Source organism: Coenobita brevimanus, chromosome 53 (genome assembly GCF_032717465.1).
Source record: "Coenobita brevimanus isolate Jiangsu-jjx chromosome 53, ASM3271746v2, whole genome shotgun sequence".
In the NCBI taxonomy this organism is placed as follows: domain Eukaryota; kingdom Metazoa; phylum Arthropoda; class Malacostraca; order Decapoda; family Coenobitidae; genus Coenobita; species Coenobita brevimanus.
In genome coordinates, this window is record NC_137006.1 from 2,779,811 (window position 1) to 2,799,535 (window position 19,725).

At 41.3% G+C, this 19,725-nt stretch overlaps 1 protein-coding gene across 1 annotated transcript; it reads left to right on the forward strand.

Moving 5' to 3' along the window:
- Window positions 1-2,901: 2,901 nt before the first annotated feature.
- Window positions 2,902-10,089, forward strand: DCTN3-p24 (Dynactin 3, p24 subunit). The gene is made up of 5 exons (XM_080273084.1): window positions 2,902-3,004; window positions 4,382-4,466; window positions 5,152-5,322; window positions 6,575-6,693; window positions 8,155-10,089. The coding sequence occupies exons 1-5, from the start codon at window positions 2,906-2,908 to the stop codon at window positions 8,242-8,244; spliced, it is 564 nt and encodes a 187-aa protein (XP_080129210.1). The 5' UTR covers window positions 2,902-2,905; the 3' UTR covers window positions 8,245-10,089.
- Window positions 10,090-19,725: the final 9,636 nt, after the last annotated feature.

The following is a 19,725-nucleotide window of genomic DNA, read 5'->3' on the forward strand; positions in this document are numbered from 1 at the left end:
ATTTTAACTTTTAGAATTTTTGTTACCTAGTTTTAAGTGTTTTTATCTTTTGTCAGCTGCTGTTGATAAAGAACCAGTTTAGATGGAAGAGATACAATCCTGTCCTAGTGAGAATGCAGTTCTAATGTACCTTATTCTCCTTGGCTTAAACCTTGATCATGAAGTAAAATGCAAGACCCTTATTTTTTTTTTGTCATTTTTTTTTAAACACCTGTGGTTATTAGGTATGGCCAGACTGCATCCCACATTATAGAGTGCAGTTAGCAGTGATATGGGTAAGCTAAAGACGTTCCATCCACGAGTCTCATAAATTAATGTAACAAATAAAGACCTTGCATTCCATTTAGAGGTTTAATGTTTAAGTATATGGCCATAAGACTTTTTGGCATCTCTTCCTTGAGCTGGAGGGGTCTGTGGTTGGTGTGGCTGTGTGCGTACCATCACAGCAATGGTATTCTCAAAGTCACACACTTGTCCAGCCTCGTAAATTGTGAGATAAAATGTGATAAACGAGATTATCGGTTCTATCATTAATCCTTTCCACATGCTGTACTCTTATTGTAATTAGGGTAGTCATGTATTGCAGTTGAGAGAATAGAATGAAGTGCTTTTGGGGAACATACAAACAGCTTTGGATAAGTGAACCTCACCAGTACCATTGGAGCAGAAAAAGGCTATGTTTGTTCCCATCTACAAAAATTAAGGCGATTGAAGTGAGTGCAAAATAGATCTTGTTTTGTTAAAGTCGTTCAGTGATGCAGCAATGATATACAATATTAAATAATTATCATAGACAGAGTAAGGAATACATCAGAAGGCCTAGTGGGTGACATATAGGTAGCTTAGGTGTGATAGATGTGTGAATCAATGAGACATGATGGAGAAATCTTGTGAAGTAGATTGTATTTATGGCATTTATGGATCTGGAAAAAATGTACAAGTTAAACAAAGAGGGATTATGGAAGTTCTTGCATATGCATGGTTTTTTTATGTTAACCCACAGAGCCCAGGGATGTGTTTCTCATGTTATTTCTGCCATCTCGTGACGATTTTATTCAGTTTTAGATAGATTGCAGCTGGGAAGGTTGGATATAACCTTAACACACCCCATTGGTATGAAGGGAGTTCCCCAAGCAGCATAAAATTGTGTGGTAGCTGTAAGAGTAAACTAAATGAGACCACCAAAATTAAAAGAGTTTAGGGCTCTAACCAATGAGCAGCCTGTACGAGCCATTCTAGAGGTTCAGGAAGATGAGGTCTCGGCTAAAGGTGGTGAAGATGTCCAGATCATTGAAAGAACATGGACAGATAATGCAGTACATAGTGAAGGCGTGATTTACTTGGGCTCACTGGTTTGTGGAGGAGCAGGCAGGGGAAGTCTGTGTTACCCTGAGCTTCTAGGCTGTACCCTGTAAGATGGTGCTCTTAGAGTGAATCACAGTCTCCACCTGGACTCTGCACCACTGACAGTATGCATCTGCAGCAAAGTGTAGAGGGTGGAGGTGAGATTTTAGAATTGTATATAAGATGTGGATGATGGTAACGAAGCCTGTATAAAGGTACAGTAGGTGGAAATTGAAGTGAGTGGTAAGATCAGTGTTAGAGACAAGATCGTTTAATGTCCTCATGGTTGTTCATTATACACATATGGAGGTGGCTATGAGTGATCAAAACTCATTTTTATGGAGAGGGACAGCATTGGTTATGAATGAAGCGTGGAGTATCTTAACCAGATGTATGCAAATGATGTCCTGTTGCCTACTGTTAATGAACAATAGGCTGGCAGACTGGTGCAGAATTTTGTGGATGTCTGTTTACCTTCGGGTGTGAATGTAAGTTTGTACAATAACTGGTAGTAACTGGAAAAGTATATCTGAGCAAGTTTGGAGGTTGGTGGAGTTGTATTAGGTCAAGAATGAGGTGGATAAATTTTGTAAATGTATGTGTGAAGAAGAGAGGTATGGAAGCTGTTGAGACAGGAAATAGCAAGAGGTTGAGCTGGCTGGATGAATTTGCACAAAGGAGTGTATGACCAGGGTTTGGCACCCCTTTTTAATTCAGCAATTGTCAGGTCCGTGTCAAGTGGGTTGGTGGAGGGTTAGTGCCCCTTCCTGTAAAACAAATAACTCTGAGTCAAAGCCACCCCGTACGGGATTATGGCGTCTGGCAATAGATAGATAGATAGACTCTCCAATGAGTGGGTGTGAAGCTACATTAATTAGTGTATGAATGGAGGTGTGGAGCATTCAGCCGGGTAAACGCTGATTATTTACTGATTTATTTTTTAAATTGGTGTTTCTGTGTTCTATCAGGTTCTTTCTGACTTCTGCTGGACCATTTCTCACCCTCGCCCTGTAGTTGGAAAGGTCTGACCTCCAGTGTGATGTGAGTGAATGGAGAGGGACTTGAACAAATGAATTTGGGTATATTTGCATGTAGTTTTGGATTTTTCTAAATGGTGTCTTATTTTTATACCCAATTTATTCCACTAGATCAAGAGTTCATCAACGATGTTTTATGTCCAGCGTCAAGAAATTTAGTTTCGTGTATAGGTTACTTTTTAAAGTTTGGCGATATTGCTGTTTCACTTTAGCAATCTGCTGTATTGTTATTATTATCGTATTTAGTGAGTGACGATTGGTGAAAGCAAGATTAGCGTTATAGAATCGGATTTAGCAACTTTGACTTGGCGTCAGTTTTACCAGACGTATCTTAGAGTACTCAACATTAACATCGAAGTTTGTGAGACTTTGTAACCTTATGTAGGATAATAGCCTACAGTAGGATTAAAATCGTTATTTACGTACATACTTATTAGTTAGAGAAGTATAGCCTATTGTAGTTTTAATTATTTCTTGCGAGTGAGTAATAAATTGATTTGGTATCACTGCTATGAGTAAACACCATGGCAGAGGCGGAGGCTTTGGTCGTGCTGGAGGAGAGAGTTAAAAAGCTGGAGGAAAAAGTTTTTGGTCCTCTACCCAAGGATGCTGAATATCCAGAGGTGAGGGAATATGTCGGCAGTATTAGTGAACCGTGAGGAACGCGAGATAAGTGGAAACTGTATAGAAATTGCTCCCGGGGGTTCGGTCATGACATCTCGAATGACATGAATGACGGATGTTATATTGGGTTAAAAAGCTCGGTGGCAAGGTATTTGGTCAGGTAACTAGATATGCTGATCATCCAAACGTGAGAGAGCTTGCTGTTAGTATTAATTAACTTTGAAGAACAATATTAACTGAAAAACAAAACATGTAAAAGTCAAAATATGGGAACTTGACAAACATGAATATCGTGTTTTATTGCAAATTGTTAATTCCTGCCATGCTGATTCTTTGTAAGGAAGCTTTTGCAAATGTATGTTTTACCTGAAGCAGCAGAAGGACCTGACCAATTCATTTGCTGTTACTTCAGTTTGTTTTCTGTGCTTAATCTTAACACCTTCAGTCCCAGTGCATTGCTTACGTTATATTCTTATCGATAGTAGATGTTTTTTTTTTTTTTTTTTTAAGTATATGGCCCTTATAATGAAAGGATTAATTAAGGCAATATCTGATAAATTCCAGAATGAAAGGGTTAGTGAGGGCTGTATCTGAGTTTTAGTTTTACCCTTCACGCCAATGATGTACTTTACTGTAGTTTTCACTCGGTAAAAACAAGAAAAGACTCACAGAACACATACCTCTGCCAGATCAAGATGAATACCGGTACTTTTAGAGTCTCACATACCGTAATCAGTTAATTCGATGATTCTAGTCTGCCCTGTAATACAATATGCATTACTGTATCAGCTAGCACATGCCTCCTCCAGTGCCAATGAAATTATGATTTATTCCTTCAACCAGATCCAAATCCACTTCAAAATCAAACCGACTCTTCTTTGACCTACTGCCCACCTGTCCACCAGACTCATTTGAGATGTGATGGCAACTCTTTGAAGTATCATGTAAAGAGATAGGCAAATAGACAGACTGAGATGAACACATAACCTCTGTCCAACTTTGATGGTGTAGGTTACTAGTTCAGTTTTTTCAGTACCTCTCATCTTTTATGTTGTTATATGTAAAGTGTAATGTACATAATGAATGTAGACAGCTTCTGTATGATTAATAGTAAGTTTTTGAGTAAGCATTCCCAATGTGTCATCAAGTGGGTTGGTGGAGGGTTAGGGCCCCACCCAATAAAACAACTAACTCAGAGATAAACGGCTGACTCTTATGGGATTATAGCATCTGGCTATAGATGGATAGATTTTGATTAAGTTTGTGCCTGGTGAGGGAAGTTCACCTAGATGAATGATACAGATATACTGTACAACATATGCCCTTGCCAGTATGACCATGTCCACATCTCCCCAACCCTCACTCTCCCTTTGCAGGTTGTATCCACCCTGGCAAACCTCGGGGGCCAGTTGGGCAGCGCTCTGGCAACGCGGGACCGTATGATGATGGTCATGAAGAGGCGTAGGTACCTTACTTTGCCCACCTTAATCCTTCAATCTCTCTCTCTCTCTCTCTCTCTCTCTCTCTCTCTCTCCCCCTCCCCCTTCCTCCCTCCCTCCCTCCCCATCTCCATTTTTATTCAGCTCAGGCTTGACTTTTTTACCTGCAGGGATTAGATACAGCCTTAATAAACCCCTTCAGTAATAAACCCCTAATGTCCCCTCTGAAGGCTGCATGATATGAGAGAAGGCGAAACTTTATGACAACAACATCAGGAAATGGGGATGGGAGGAGATGCTGGGAACTACATTTCAACTACGTAAGGGTACCCAGCCCAACTTTTGTTTTTGTTAATGTCATTTTTAATACCATTCAGTAGGGGGTAATTTATGTGGGGTAGGCGGTAAGAAGGGGTAAAAGTTAGAGTTTTGTGAAGTTGCCAGAATACATTGTACAGTACCATTATACTTGCTGACATATTGTTTGAGTGAGGTGGGTTTGAGTAGCATGGTCCTTATCCAGTATCTATTGTCCACAGTACCGTACTAAAGGACTGAGTGTATATTAAGCTAAGAATTTACTTTTTACCCTGACATTTGACGAATTGAAATGTTTCCTGGATTGGAGAATGACGATGATGATGATGATGATGGTGACTATAGTATACTGTATTGAACTGTAAGGATTTTCTTTTTTGCCATGACAGTGGATGAACTGGAGCGGTACCTGGACCCATCGTACGGTGAATCGCTGGACCTGTGGGACTCGGTGAAGGAGGATTTAATCATGGCTCAAGAGGATCGACTCCGTGCCAACCACCACCGCCTCACCACCATCAATGCTCTCAAACCTGTACTGCAATCACAACACATTGCTGGTGAGAGCTGTTGCTGCTGCTTCTTGTGTTTTTTTAATTGTTTTCACCTCCTTGCAGTTGTAGTTGCTTAGCCTTTACTGCCAGTTGTTCCAGGTTCACTCCTTCTTACACCATTTTCACCATCACCCAGTCCATCTACGGCTCCACTTCAAGCACAAGGTGACATATTTCTGTCAATTACTAATCAAGGACACGAGAGTGTAATACAACTTGCTGACACACTGAACACGTGTGGGAAAACAGGTCGAAACTGAGTGTTGGCTCTGGCATTGGCATGGCGAGAATTTGAAACTTGTGGTGCCAGGAGGATGAAAATGCATTTTTTTTTTTTTTTTTTTTTTTTTTTTTTTTTTTTTCATATTGAATGCTCAATCAAGGGAATATATGATGGCTGCTGTGAAGGTGCATTTCGCAAGACTGGATGCCGTGAAACGTGGTGCCCTACTGTAAGCAGCTGTTTTATCCAATTTGCAGTTGGAAATAGGAGGCTGGGTGCTATCACTTAGTTATTCTCTCTCTCTCTCTCTCTCTCTCTCTCTCTCAGTCCAATATATATAATTATCCATTAACTGAGCAGTCCTCCATTAAGACATCCCACTTGTATAATGGGACCCACCTCTATATGTAATAACAGTCAGTGTGTATATATAGGGTGGCTGTAAATAGCACTACACTACAGTCTTGTGTGTTGTGAGGACTTACTACTGTTATGGATGTAGATGTAGCAGTAGATGTCTTAATGGTGCAGGGTAGGCACCGATCATGCAGACTTAGCCTCCCTCACAACACACAAGATATCGCCCAGCAGAGTGGAAGAGGAGCGTTTTATATATATATATATATATATATATACATACACATACCGGGTATGTATATATTTATATATATATATATACATATATAGGCCATGTTGTATACAAAGCAGCTGATGTGTGGAACAACTGTGTATATACGTGATAACAATCTTTTCCCAGCAAATTATACCAGCCTGTGAAAAGATGGACACTTTGATATTATACTTTTATTATTTACAACAAAATGGTAGCATGATAATGTTCAGCAAAGACTTGATATTACTGTATTTCAAAGCTCTGTATACAAGATATTTTTCTATTTTAAACGACTTGTGCTTGTACTGTGAACATTATTGATGATTATAATTTGAACTTCTTTGTAGCCCAGTACTCTTATGTGGTCATTTGGTGTAATGCCCATGTACAGTATATATAAAACAGTGGTCCTCTCCTTACAGATTGTGCCAGCCTGGGGCCTGATATTGTGAGTGTATGGAATGGGTACAGCACCATGGAGGAAGCAGCTGCCTCACAGAGTGACCAGGTTAAGCAGCTGCTGAGCCAGTATAATGATATTGTATCCTTTTGCACGTCAGAAATTCACCAACCTTTCTCCTGTGACAAATCTTGGATGTATTCAGTGTTATGGTCTTCTTTAAAAATTTCATAATATTCTGTCTTTCTGTCTGGTAATATATCCTTAGCCAGATGCCTTAAACTCTGAAAAAGTAGTCACAGAGAATTATTTCGAAGTCACCCTTTCCTACATCATCACACTTCGATCTTTCCAGATCACTCCCCCCTTCCCTCATATGCCTTTCCACCCCGTTCCTTCATCTCATCCTTGTTCTTGCACCCTCTCACCCTTCCCGTTCCACCTCACCCGTATACTTATTCTCATGTTGACTATTCTTTCCACATGGTCAGATCATCTTAAGGTACCTTTCCTTATGCTTTACAACACATCCACATCAACACCACAGCACTCCTTCATCTCCATATTTGTCTGTGAGTGTCTGTACGTAACTTGCCATTGTAGTAAAATTTTATTCTCATTATCTCAGATCTAGAGGGCTGGCACAGAACAGAACAAGATGGAGGAGTGCTATCTGGTGAACTTGTCTGACCCACGGCACACTGAAAAAACATAGGCTGATTTGTAGTTCATTCAGTTAGGCAGACTTTGGTTAGTACTGGGTATCACATTATCTTTTATTTTATTGATTTTTTTCTCTTCTCTGGACCCTGCTTCTGTGGGGAAGGAGGTCTGGCTGATGATGATTTGATCTGTTTTTTTTAACCAGACACTAGAGAGGGAAGCATTCTTGTGGTGCCACAGCTGTGAACCCATTGCTTAGTGATGTAAATGCCGCACAGCTCCTTCCCATCCCCAAAAGGAGGAATTTGAACTAAAAAAAAAGGGCATCATTAATCTTTCAGTCCATTGGGTTCACATTTTAGATGAACCTGAGGCTACAACACCAACACTAACATCATCCTTTTTGCCCATCTGACTAGTATACTAAGCTCATTACTGTATACAGTAGTTTATCTCTCTCTGCATTATTAACTGCTCACTTGATGTAGTCCCGCCTACTCCTCCTTCACCTTTATCATTCTTTTTCTGTGCCTGCCCTCCTCACTTCCATTCTCCCAGCTTTCCTGTTACTTTTAATTACTTTTCTTTCCTTTTCAGGTGGTTTTACACTGAATTACAAGCCTGATCATTTCCCGTAAGCCAAGAGACCATTTACAACACTGGGTGGTAACCATATAACCAACCCACACATGTTCCTTTTGTGTCAACAGATGGGTTGGTGGAGGGTTTGTGCCCATCCTTGTAAAACAACTAAAAGTCAAATGGTCACCTCTTATGGGATTATGGCATCAGACTATAGATAGTAGATAGATTTATTTGTCAGTACAGTATGTATTTAGTCATTGATAAAGATTACATAGTTTTCTTGTACACCAGTCCCATCTACCAATCTTTTATCTCATGCCATAATACACTTCATTGCCTTAACTATTCACACAGATCAACACCCTGACTGAGACCTTCATCAAAATGGATGATGTTGTGACAAAAGCAGAAGTTGCTGCTTTGCCCAAGAAAGTTGAAGAATGAAGAAGATATTATTAAATAAGGTTAAAATTTAGTAGAGTGTTATATCAGTAATTTAATTTTTGTCTTCTCTACAGGTATTTATCTCTGGTAAGGGGAGGAAATGTGTCATTCTCTTTCATAGGTTGACCTGTTAGCCAGAAGTAAGAAAGGTAAATGCTTAATTTTTTATAAAGTTTATAAGTACCGGTATGAAAATTTTTTTTTTATACTTATCCAAAATTTAGTTAAATATAATTGAACGCTGTATTTTATTGCATATATTATGTATAGTATGATTGTGTGTGTGTATGATAAGGTTGCCTGGAGACATATCTGTCATGGCCATCACCAATTTGGGGGCTCCAAGGAGGGAGGAAGGTGTTGGAGGTGATGATGGTGAACATGAGAGTGTAGTACGGAAATTTGGCAACTGTTGGCATGTTTGTTGTTTCCTTATTATTTGAAAATTTAGGTGTTGGGATGTGGCAGCATCGCCATTTGCCACACTTTGTGCTAACTCCTTCTTAGCTTCCGTGTTTCCAGAAAAATTAAACTGAGAAGAGAATTCCTTCCTTCTTTGATTATTGTCCAAAAGTTTCATTGATATGCTTTGGCACTGGATGTGTGTGAGTGTGGGTGTGTGTTTTATCCACTGAACATTAGCTAGGAAGCCCATTCCTGTGGTCCAGTAATTCACTTACAGCACACCAACAGAAAGCTGATCCCCTGCAGCCCTTCTGCTGTACATGTATCACCTGGGCACTAAAACCCACTGTCCATAGTATGATAGCTAGGGATAACACTTCAGGTCTGGTGTTATGGTGTTAGTGGGGTTCTCTGTGTAACATGCCAGTGTGGCCACATGGAAAAGCAGTGTATATGTCAAATTTCAAGTGTTATTTGAATGCTGGTGAATTCCTCTGGGAGAACTGGCACTTTGGAGAAGTGTAGGTTATGGTGATTATATTGATGATGGTGTTGGTGGTGGTTATGGTGGTGATGATGATGGTATTGATGATGATTATGGTGATGATGATTTTATTTCTTATTTTCATTACATGAGATTCATATCACAGAGGGCTCCTGCAACATGCAGGACTGAATCCATGACCACACATTCACTACCCACTGCTTTGTCCACTCCACCACCACCTGCCTTCCCATTCTGGCTCTGAAGTTTCTTCACTCTGTTCACTGGAAATCAGGATAAGGATGCTTTATTATTACTAAAATTATCTTTGATATCAGTACATTACAATATTTAAGTTCCCTTTCCATATTTTTGGGAGTGTTATAGAATTAGGATGATAATTCTGCTTCACCAGGTCAGATCCAAAATGAAATTACAGATTATAAATAGATTTAGAACAAGTAATAATTGAAAATTGATTATATGAGTGGTTATGCGGTACATGTGATTGAAGATAGAGGGTATATAATACCTTATTACAGTTGACCCTTGTTTTATGACCAACCATTAAGTGATCATTTGCTTATACAGTCTTAAAATGTTAGCACCCTTTTTTCAATATTTTGATTGCCATTTTTCCTTACATGATCACTAAAATCCCCTACGGAGAACCATTTTTTGATATACAATTGCGTGTTGCTTATATGGTCGCTACAGTCCTTGGATTCAATACATAATGAATTGTTATCCAGTCAGCTTTGCATGAACGTAACCCACTCTTATAGTGAGGTTGGCTTGCATTAATGTTATTTTAGAGTGACTGTTTGTTACTTGCAGTTTTGAATCACACTTATTTATAAAGGTCTAATCTGTATGCAAAGTCCACACATCCCCTTAACCCATGTGGAATCTGCGATGCACGTGTATTACCAGTACATCAGACCAAACGTTCATTAAAAACAGATATAATGTGCATTTTTATTTGTCTCCTTATATTTTCATCTCTCATAAAATCTAGGGTGGTTTTCCAGTGGTGTGTAAAAACATGTGGTAGTAGTCATAGTAGTACAGTAGTAGTAGCAGGGGTAGTAGTAGTAGTAATAGTGGTAGTAGTAGTAGTGGTAGTGGTAGGAGTAGTAGTAGTAGCAGCAGCAGCAGGTTCAACTGAAATGCAAACTCACTGGACTGCAGGCTTAAGTTGTCTTCCTGCTGTCTGTCATCCTCTTCTTGGGGGATAGAGAGGGAGTTCAGGATATTTGTATGACCAGGCAGCTCCACAACCCAGATAATCAGGGCCACCACTCCCTCTCCAGGAGCTTAGTGACTAGTAATCAAGAATTTCAGTGAATGATTTAAATACTCAGAAAGGGTCCCAGTAGCCATAAATTGACTGTGATTGCCTAAAAACCTTTTGCAGTGCCACAGAGCATCACCAGACTTGATTAATGTGTTTTTGAATGATTTAGTTGGAGAAGTGCAGTAGTTGACCAGTTGTAGCCCCAGGTTCATCTGATATGTGATCCTGCTGGACTGCAGGCTGAAGTTGCCCTTATCGTGCAGGCCACCATCCTCTTTTGGGGGAATATATAGGGAGTTGTAGGACGTTTGTATAACCAGGCAGTGGAGCCACTCAGCTATATTGGTGGCACCACATGAAGGGTATTAAAATCCCAAAGTACACAGCCAATTACTGTAGATGTTGTCTGATGGAGCTGAGCCACTTCCACATCTCAGATATTAAAGTGTGGTCACATGAAATTTAATAAGCCATTACAAAGAGGAAGGAATGAGTCTCCTTAGTTATTAGTCAAATTTGCCGTCGAACATGACTACATGTGGTCATCAACTGAGCTGAAAATGGATTACAGAGCTTTGTCAGGAGAGAACAAACATGCTTTAGTGTACAGTATTTGGAGGTGGTTTACTGGCCCACAGAGGAGAAAAGACATTACACAGCAATCCAGGGAATAGTGAAGGATGGCTATGTGTAGAAACGTACTGTACATAAGAAGGGTTAGACTTTTTTTTTTTTTTTTTTTTGAAAAGTCTCCATCACACAGGTTTATATGAAGTGCATTGGAAAAAAATAAGTAATGTAGTGGGTTATGGTTGCAATAGGGAGGCATCTTGGTTGTGAATGGGTAAAAATACTGTACAATCACCCTCTGTAAATGGTTTGTTTGCATGTAATGTAACAGCACTCACACATTGAATGCTAAGTTGTGGTGGTGTGAAATTTGGTGATCCTTCAGAGGTTGGAATGATTCACCTTGGCTACTATTCAGATTTATCCTCCAGTCTGACCAGGCTACATTTGGCCATAATCTAAGCTGAAAAAGAGATTGAAGGTCTTTGTCAGTTGAGACCATACCAACACTAGCATACTGTACTGAGTGAGAGGACAGTGGGTGCCATCACAAAGAAGTAAAACAAAAGTATACAGGATGAACTAATTTCAGATTTTTTCATCCTCATTTAACCCCCATTCTTAGGTGGGGAAGGAGGTCTGGATGGTGATGATAGTAATGTTATGTAAAAAAAAAAAATGCAATCCCCCCTAGTGGGAACCGCCTTGTCGTGGTGGGGGGGCTTACAATTCCAATGATCTGATAAATCGTACCAGCTTTCAGTGCAACTTAGAATGCGAGTATCCTTAATCTTAATTGGAAAGGAAGAAATTGTACCTGGACGATTTGTCAGTGAGGGATGGACTAAATGGTTCCCAGTTTTAACCCCCTTCATTTCAGGCTGTACATTTTATTCTTGTTCTGGGTTACTCTGGTGATTTTTTGAAACTGGAGAGATTAGATGATGACAGCGGGGGTGATGACATTGGTGGTGGTGGTGATGGTGATGACAGTGGTAATGATGATGATGATGATTATGACGGTGATGATGATGATGATGATGATTAATTTTAAGGCCAGTCTCTTTAGCTAGTTATTATTGTATTTTAAGTCATTCCTTGATTTTGTTTGCATTCTAATAGGTGTCTTTTATTTCAGGATTATTATACCCATTATCAGTATCTATCTATATGTTTATTTATCTTTATCTGTCTAACTATAAATTCATTGTTTATTATTTTACGAGTCAGATATTTTCCGTCATTTGTATTTTAGTGTACTGTATATGCTATCTGTTTATCTGTTGCTATTTGTCTATCTATCCATTAATCTTTTTAACTGTAAATTTATTGTTTATTATTTTGAGTCATATTTCGTTGTATTATTGTGTGTATAATTGAAGGTATGCTCTCTCTCTCTCTCTCTCTCTCTCGAGCATTCTTTACCCTTTCTTTCATCCTTCCCTCATCCCTTCTTTCCTTTCTTTCCTTCTTTCTCTCTCTCTCTCCCATTGTTTCTTTCTTTTTTTCATTGTCTTTCTTTCTGTCTTTCTTTTTTCTTATTTTTTTTTTCAGCTCAGAGTTTTCTTAATGCAGGGGCAAAACATCTCCAATTACCCTTTGCATTTGTTGTTCCCATGTCCTGATTGCATGTTGGCTGTCTGCTGGGAAGTTGTGTGGCGCCTCTTGGTGAGTTTGCATATTTTACCAAGCTACTGTATCTTGTGAGTAAAGCTGAGAGGGAGGAGAGGGAGGGGGAGACCGAGGATGAGATGAAGGCATGGAGTGGAGAGAGAGATGAGAGAGGGGGGTAGGAAGAGGGAAGGGAATGCCAAGGATGAGGTGGAGGGATGGAGTGGAGAGGGAGGGTGTGACCGAGGATGAGAAGGGATGGAGTGGAGAGGTATATGAGAGCGGGAGGGGAAGAGTGAGGGGGAGACCGAGGATTAGATGGGGGTATGGAGAGGTATGTAAGGGGGAGAGGGAGGGGGAGACTGAAGATGAGATGGAGGGATGGAGAGGCATATGAAGGGGGGGAGGAGGAGACAGGATGAGATGGAGGGATGGAATGGAGAGGGAGGGGAAGACCGAGAATGAGATGGAGGTATGGAGTAGAGAGGAATATGAGTGGGGGGGAGAGAGGGGGAAGACCGAAAATGAGATGGAGGGATGGAGTGGAGAGGTATATGAGAGAGGAAGACCGAGGATGAAATGGAGGGATGGAGAGGTATATGAGAGAGGGAGGGGAAGGTCGAGGATGAGATGGAGGCATAGAGTGGAGAGGTATTTGAGAGGGTGGGGTAGACCGTGGAGGGATGGAGTGGAGAGGTATACGAGAGAGGAGGTTGAATTGGGGGGAGGGCAGCATAATAAGGGCAGGGGACAGGGCGAAATGGAGGCGATTTGTTTGTGGTCACCCCTTACGGGATTAAGGCGTCAGGCTATAGATAGAAAGAAAACTGAAGTGATTATTCTGTTTCGTTTATAAAGGCTCTAGCAATCTTGCGTCAGCCTTGGTCGCCTAATGGGGGCTGTCCGTGATGTTTGATCTCTGGCAGCTTCCCTATTCAGTCCCTTATCTTTGGTCAAATAACCTCTTTTGATCTCTGGCAGCTTCCCTATTCAGTCCCTTATCTCTGGTCAAATAACCTCGTCCCAGGTCTTTTTCGTTCTGCCTCTTGCAAACTTATCCCCAGCGTTCACATTTCTCACTTTCCGCACCCATGGGTCATCCCCTGTCCTCTCCACATGCCCAAACCATCTCAGTCTACCCCTCCTCATCACTACACAAATACACTCCAGTCTCATCCTTCCTCCCAATCCTTCTTAATCTGCCCCTCCTCATCACAACACTATATCCACTTCAGTCCCATCCTTCCTCCCAAACCATCTCAATCTGTCCCTCCTCATCACAACAACAATACACCCCAATCCCATTCTTTCTCCCAAACCATCTCAATCTACCCCTCCTCATCACAAGACCAGTACACTCCAGTCCCATCCTTCCTCCCAAACCATCTCAATCTACCCCTTCTCATCACAACACCAATACACTTCAGTCCCATCCTCCCAAACCATCTCAATCTACCCCTCCTCATCACAACACCAATACACTCCAGTCCCATCCTCCCAAACCATCTCAATCTACCCCTCCTCATCACAACACCAATACACTCCAGTCCCACCCTTCCTCCCAGACCATTTCAATCTGCTTTCATCATCACAACAGCAATACACTCCAGTCCCATCCTTCCTCCCAAACCATCTCAATCTGTCCCTCCTCATCTCAACACCAAAACACCCCAGTCCCATCCTTCCTCCCAAACCATCTCAATCTACCCTTCCTCATCACAACAACAATACATCCTAGTCCCATCCTTCCTCTCAACTCAATCGTAAACCTGACCTCGCTTCACCTGTCTAGATGCAGAGGTAGAAGACCGGGGACTGTGAGGCGTGTATAATGCTTGAATGTTGGTAAGGAAAAACAATACAGGTGTTGGTGGCTTGATTTGCAGGTGTTGCCTCAGCAAGCAGGTGTTATGTTTAGAGTGATTTGTTATTTCTCTCTCTCTCTCTCTCTCTCTCTCTCTCTCTCTCTCTCTCTCTCTCTCAGTTAGGAGGTACAAAAATTCAACCTTCATTTTTTATTTTTTTTTCGAATCTGCACACGTTTCCGTCATGGGAGAAATGTATGATATAAACTTAGAGTACGCTTCAGTGTGTGTGTGTGTGTGTGTGTGTGTGTGTGTGTGTGTGTGTGTGTGTGTGTGTGTGTGTGTGTGTGTGTGGTCAAGGGAAACAGTTGCTTACGGTTATTATACTTGGTAGTCCATAAATAGCTCTCCTCTGGCGTTATCTTATGCGGGGATGGCTCAGTCTGCTGGTGTGGGCGTGCATGTGGCAATGGGAGTAGGAAACAAATGATACAGGCTAGACATTGATAAAACCGACAGTCATCCTCACAACACGAGAAATTTCACGGTGGAGTGAAATTAGTGCGATATATATGGCTCAGTCTGTTGGTGTGGGTCTTTTGTTTGTAGAAGTACGCGAGTAAAGGATACAGGTTAAATATTGATAATGTTGACCAAGCCGTACCCACAACACACGAGAAATAGCCCAGTAGAGTGAAAGAGGAGCGCTATATATGAACCACGTTGAATGATTATGGTCCCCTCCCCAGGGAACTCAAAAAGACATTGTCGGAACTACTCATTTTGATTTGGAATTACGAATGTTTAGATGGCGATATTAATGTACGTGTTGGTTAGTGCAGAAAAGCAGGAAAAATTTATTAACACGTGTTGGTTTACCCACAGTGCCGTTAACACTGAAAAGTCTCAGCAAAGAAAGATGACCATGGAAAAAAAAAAAAATAAATAAAAAATAAACAAAAATGGACACAAGGGGAAAAAAAAAAAAAAAATCCAGCACTTTGGTCTACTCACAGTATCATTCATAACAGGAAAGTCCCAACAAACAATGATGGCCACAAGAAAAAATCCTGTAACATTGTCCTCTGCACACAGTGCCATTCATTAACAAAAATGTCAACAAAGAAATATGGCCAGATGCTGATGACCTCATGGGAGCTCCTGGTCTCCCTATCATCAGTTCCTCATGTGCCTTGTCTGTTTGTGGTAGGTTTTGTGGGTGGTTGGAGTTTTGTGGATGATTGGGGTTTTGTGGCAGGTTCTGAGGTTGTTTTGACATTTATGGCTGGTTCGGAATTCGCAGCTAGTTCAGAATTAGATCCTGCGTTGGCTGGTTCTTGTTCTGTGTTTCTGTGTCCTGGCATGGACTCTATGGCTATTCATGGCTTGCAGATGTAGTGGTTGGGATGGGCACAGCTGGTTCTGTGATTGTGTCCTCTGATTCGTATCTTTCGTTTGCATCGCCTGGTTCAGAAGTTCTTAACCTGGGGGTCGCGAGTAAATTCCAGGGGGGACGTGAGCCCGGGGTAAAAAGTAGGAATTTCTCATTATATTTGTAATTCTCTTAACAAGAGCGTGGCTGTAATAAAGATGATTATGAAAGAAGTACAAAACATGCTTAGACGACTTCTATGAACTCCGAGAAGTAGCAGCAATATTTCTAGATTCACAGCAGAAGGCAGATCTCCATGACATATTCCTGTCTGAAGGCTTTCTGCTATTCCTATCTTACCTGGTGGACATCTTCGAAGCGCTGAATGCAATCAGCCCTAAACTACAAGAGAAAAACATCAACATGCACCACGACACCATTCGGGCCTCCATGGCCAAACTCGACTTCCGAAAATACCGAATTCAGGATGGAAATACAACCAGTTTTAATAACTTGGATTCTGCTGTCTTTCACGGATACCTTGATTCTGGGTTTGAATAATAATAATAATAATAATTACTCAGATGACTGACTTGAAGGCAGAATTCATCAGACACTTCCCAGATATAGATGAGAAGCGTGAAGCCTGGAATTTCATCAGGAACCCATTTCAGTGTGAAGTAGCTGATGTTTCGGATGAAGTGCAAGAGAAGTTTCTTGAGTTAAAGTTCAACTCCTCAGCTGAGGAAGACTTCAAAGAACTGGATCTTGAGGCGTTCTGGGTCAAGTACCTTCCTGGTTACCCTCTGATCTGACATCAAGCTCTTCGGATACTGACAATGTTTGGATCCACGTATCTTTGTGAGGCTGTATTTTCCATGCTCGTTGCTGTCAAGACCAAGTACAGAAACCGACTGAACGCTGAAGAGGACATAGGCTACGTTGTGCACCCTCTGGCATTCAACCACGCATTCAAGATCTGGTAGCAAAGAAGCTGTCAAGTATCTCATTAAATTAGTAAGAAAGTAACTTCATTGAATATGCTGGGTATATTGTTTGCATAGAATTCATGCTCGATAGAAAGACTAAAAACACCCATTTTGGTTTCAGTTTTTCCTTAAAATCTGGGAGGGAATTTTATCAATTTGGTTGAAGGTGCAAGAGGGGCGTGGAGGGAAGGACCAACTTCTAGAGGGGGCGTGGTAGTAAAATATTTAAGAGCCACTGGCCTTTCTTTTTTGTTGTAGTTGTTTCGCCTGATTCGTTTGGTGTTGTTAGATCTGGTTCAGTTGTATTTGCTTCATCTGGTTCAGTTGTATTTGCTTCATCTCTCTTAGTTGTTGTTTTTGCTTCATCTGACTCATTTGCTGTTTCATCTGGTTCACTTGTATTTGCTTCATTTGAATCATGTGCAGTCTCGTCTGGTTCAGGTGTTGTAATTTCTTCACCTGATTCATTTACCGTTTTATTTGGTTCATTTGTTGTATTCTCATCATCCGATTCGTCTGTTATTTCACCTGGTTCACTTGTATTTGCTTCATCCAGTTCGCTTATGTTGTCTGGCTCACTTGTATTTGCTTCATCCGGTTCGTTTATGTTGTCTGGTTCACTTATATTGGCTTCATCTGGTTCACTTGCATTTGCTTCATCCGATTCATTTGGTATTTCATCTGGTTCACTTGTATTTCCTTCATCTGACTCATTTATTTCTTCTGGTTCACTTGCATTTGCTTCATCTGATTCGTCTGTTATTTCATCCGGTTCACTTATATTTGCTTCATCCGATTCGTTGGTTATTTTATCTGGTTCACTTGTATTTGCTTCATCCGATTCATTTGGTTCACTTGTATTCACTTCATCTGACTCGTCAGTTATTTCGTCTGGTTCACTTGTATTTGCTTCATCCGATTCGTTTATGTCGTCTGGTTCACTTGTATTCGCCTCACCTGATTCGTCTGTTGTTTCATCTGGTTCACTTGCATTCACTTCATCTGATTCTTCTGTTGTTTTGTCTGGTTCGCTTGCATTTGCCTTATCTGATTCGTCTGTTTCATCTGGTTCAAGTGTCATGTTTTCTTCATCTGATTCATTTGCTGCAGCTGTTACACCATGTTCATTTGTTGTGGTGGTTGCATTTAGTTCAGCAGAGTCTGCTCCTTTTGGTTCACTTGTGGTCAATTCCTCTGCACTGTTAGCTGAGGATGTGTTGTCAGCTGTTACGTTTGTTCCACCTCCAGCAGCTGTGATTGACTCTCCTGATCCTGAGGCTTCATTTGAGTCGTTTGGTTCATGTGTGGTGGTCCAGTCGTTTGTTTGTAGGGGCCCCTGTGCTTCAAGTGATTCATTTGTGAAGGTCTGGTTGTTCGTTTCGAGAGAGCTTACAGTGGCACTTGGTCCTTGTGTTGTGCTCCAGTTTTGAGTTTCCTTGGGAGCTATTGTTTCACTTGTTTCATGTGTTGTGTTCGTGTCCTTAGCTGTTGTGTTGCTTGGTGCGTTTGTTGTGTTCCAGTCACTCGTTTCTGTTGCATTGCCTGTTGTAGTTGTGCTTATGTGATCTGTTGTAATTGTTGATGTTTTAGTTGTTGAATTACTAGTCTGAAGCGGTGTCACTGGCCTGGATTCCATGGATGCATTACTTGATTCTTGAGATGTGGTTGAACTTTGTGATTTGGCGCTTGTCACATCATCTTGGTCTGAAGTTGTTAGTGTTTTGATTGGAGGTAAAGTGAGCGATGCTGAGCCGGTGGGAAGGCTGATTGGCAGAGGTGGAGGCACAGGTGTGGTATATCCCTGGCTGATGAGATTATTATTTATCTCATTTATTTTCTTGGTCAGGGTCTGGTTCTCTGCCCTGGCATTATCTAGAACATCAACTATAAAAGTTCTGGTGACTTCAAGTTTTATGCGGACAGTGGAACTAAGCAACAAATCCCCCTTTTGCACTTGTAAAATCCGCACAACAATGATACTGGTTGCTTCTATGAGAGCTGGTACGGTGCTGCCCACACTGGTATATTCTCTGTTATTTAGGTGATAATTAATTGATGCAATGACTGTGTTCAAGGATCCAATATCACCCTCAATGTCTCTCTTTCTCCTCTTCAGGGACCTGATTGCATCCAGCTCTTGTCTGATCCTTTGCAGGGACTCTATTTCATCTACCACCTCTCTCTTTCTCCTTGGGTGCCAGATCTCGTCCACTGGGAATTCAGTCACGTCTGTCATTGCCGTCTTCAGCAGGGACGCAATCTCATCCACTACCTTTCTCTTCTTTCTGCCTTCATTTTCATCCACTGAGGAGTGTATTTCATCTATCTTAACAGTTTTCATCTGCAGGGACTCAAACTCATTTGCTGCCTCTTTCATCCTCCTTAGGGACTTAATATCCTCCAAAGACTGGGTCTCATCCAGCCCCTTTCTCTTCTTCCTCCTCCTCATCGTCTGCCTTCCTACTATGGCGGCTAGATAATCAAGCACTTTCATAGCCTGCATCAAAGCCTCCATAGCCAGAGATACATTATTCCTTGCCTCCTGGAGCAAGATAGACTGCGATACGAGATCAGATACAGAGTTCGTCGTTATAACAGGCGTATTTACTAATGGACTTGTGTTTGCTGCATGCTGTGTACCTAGCAAAACTGCACTTTCTGAACTATCCGGAGCACTCGTAGTCTTTTTGCCAAGGGTTATAATGGAACTTGGAGCCACTGGTTTGACAGTCTGGGTTATGGTGGTACTGGTGTTCTTAGCCTCTCCCGGTGGCCTAGGCGCTGGGATGTGGGCTGGTGGCACAGCTTGGGATATCTGTGTCCCGTTCGTTACAGTTTTTGGCGTCACAGGGGCATCATCTGAAAGAGAAATTGTAATCAGAATATACTGTACTTTTCTAGCCGTGTCGTTGTAGATTCATAACGATACCTCTTTCACTCTAACTTGG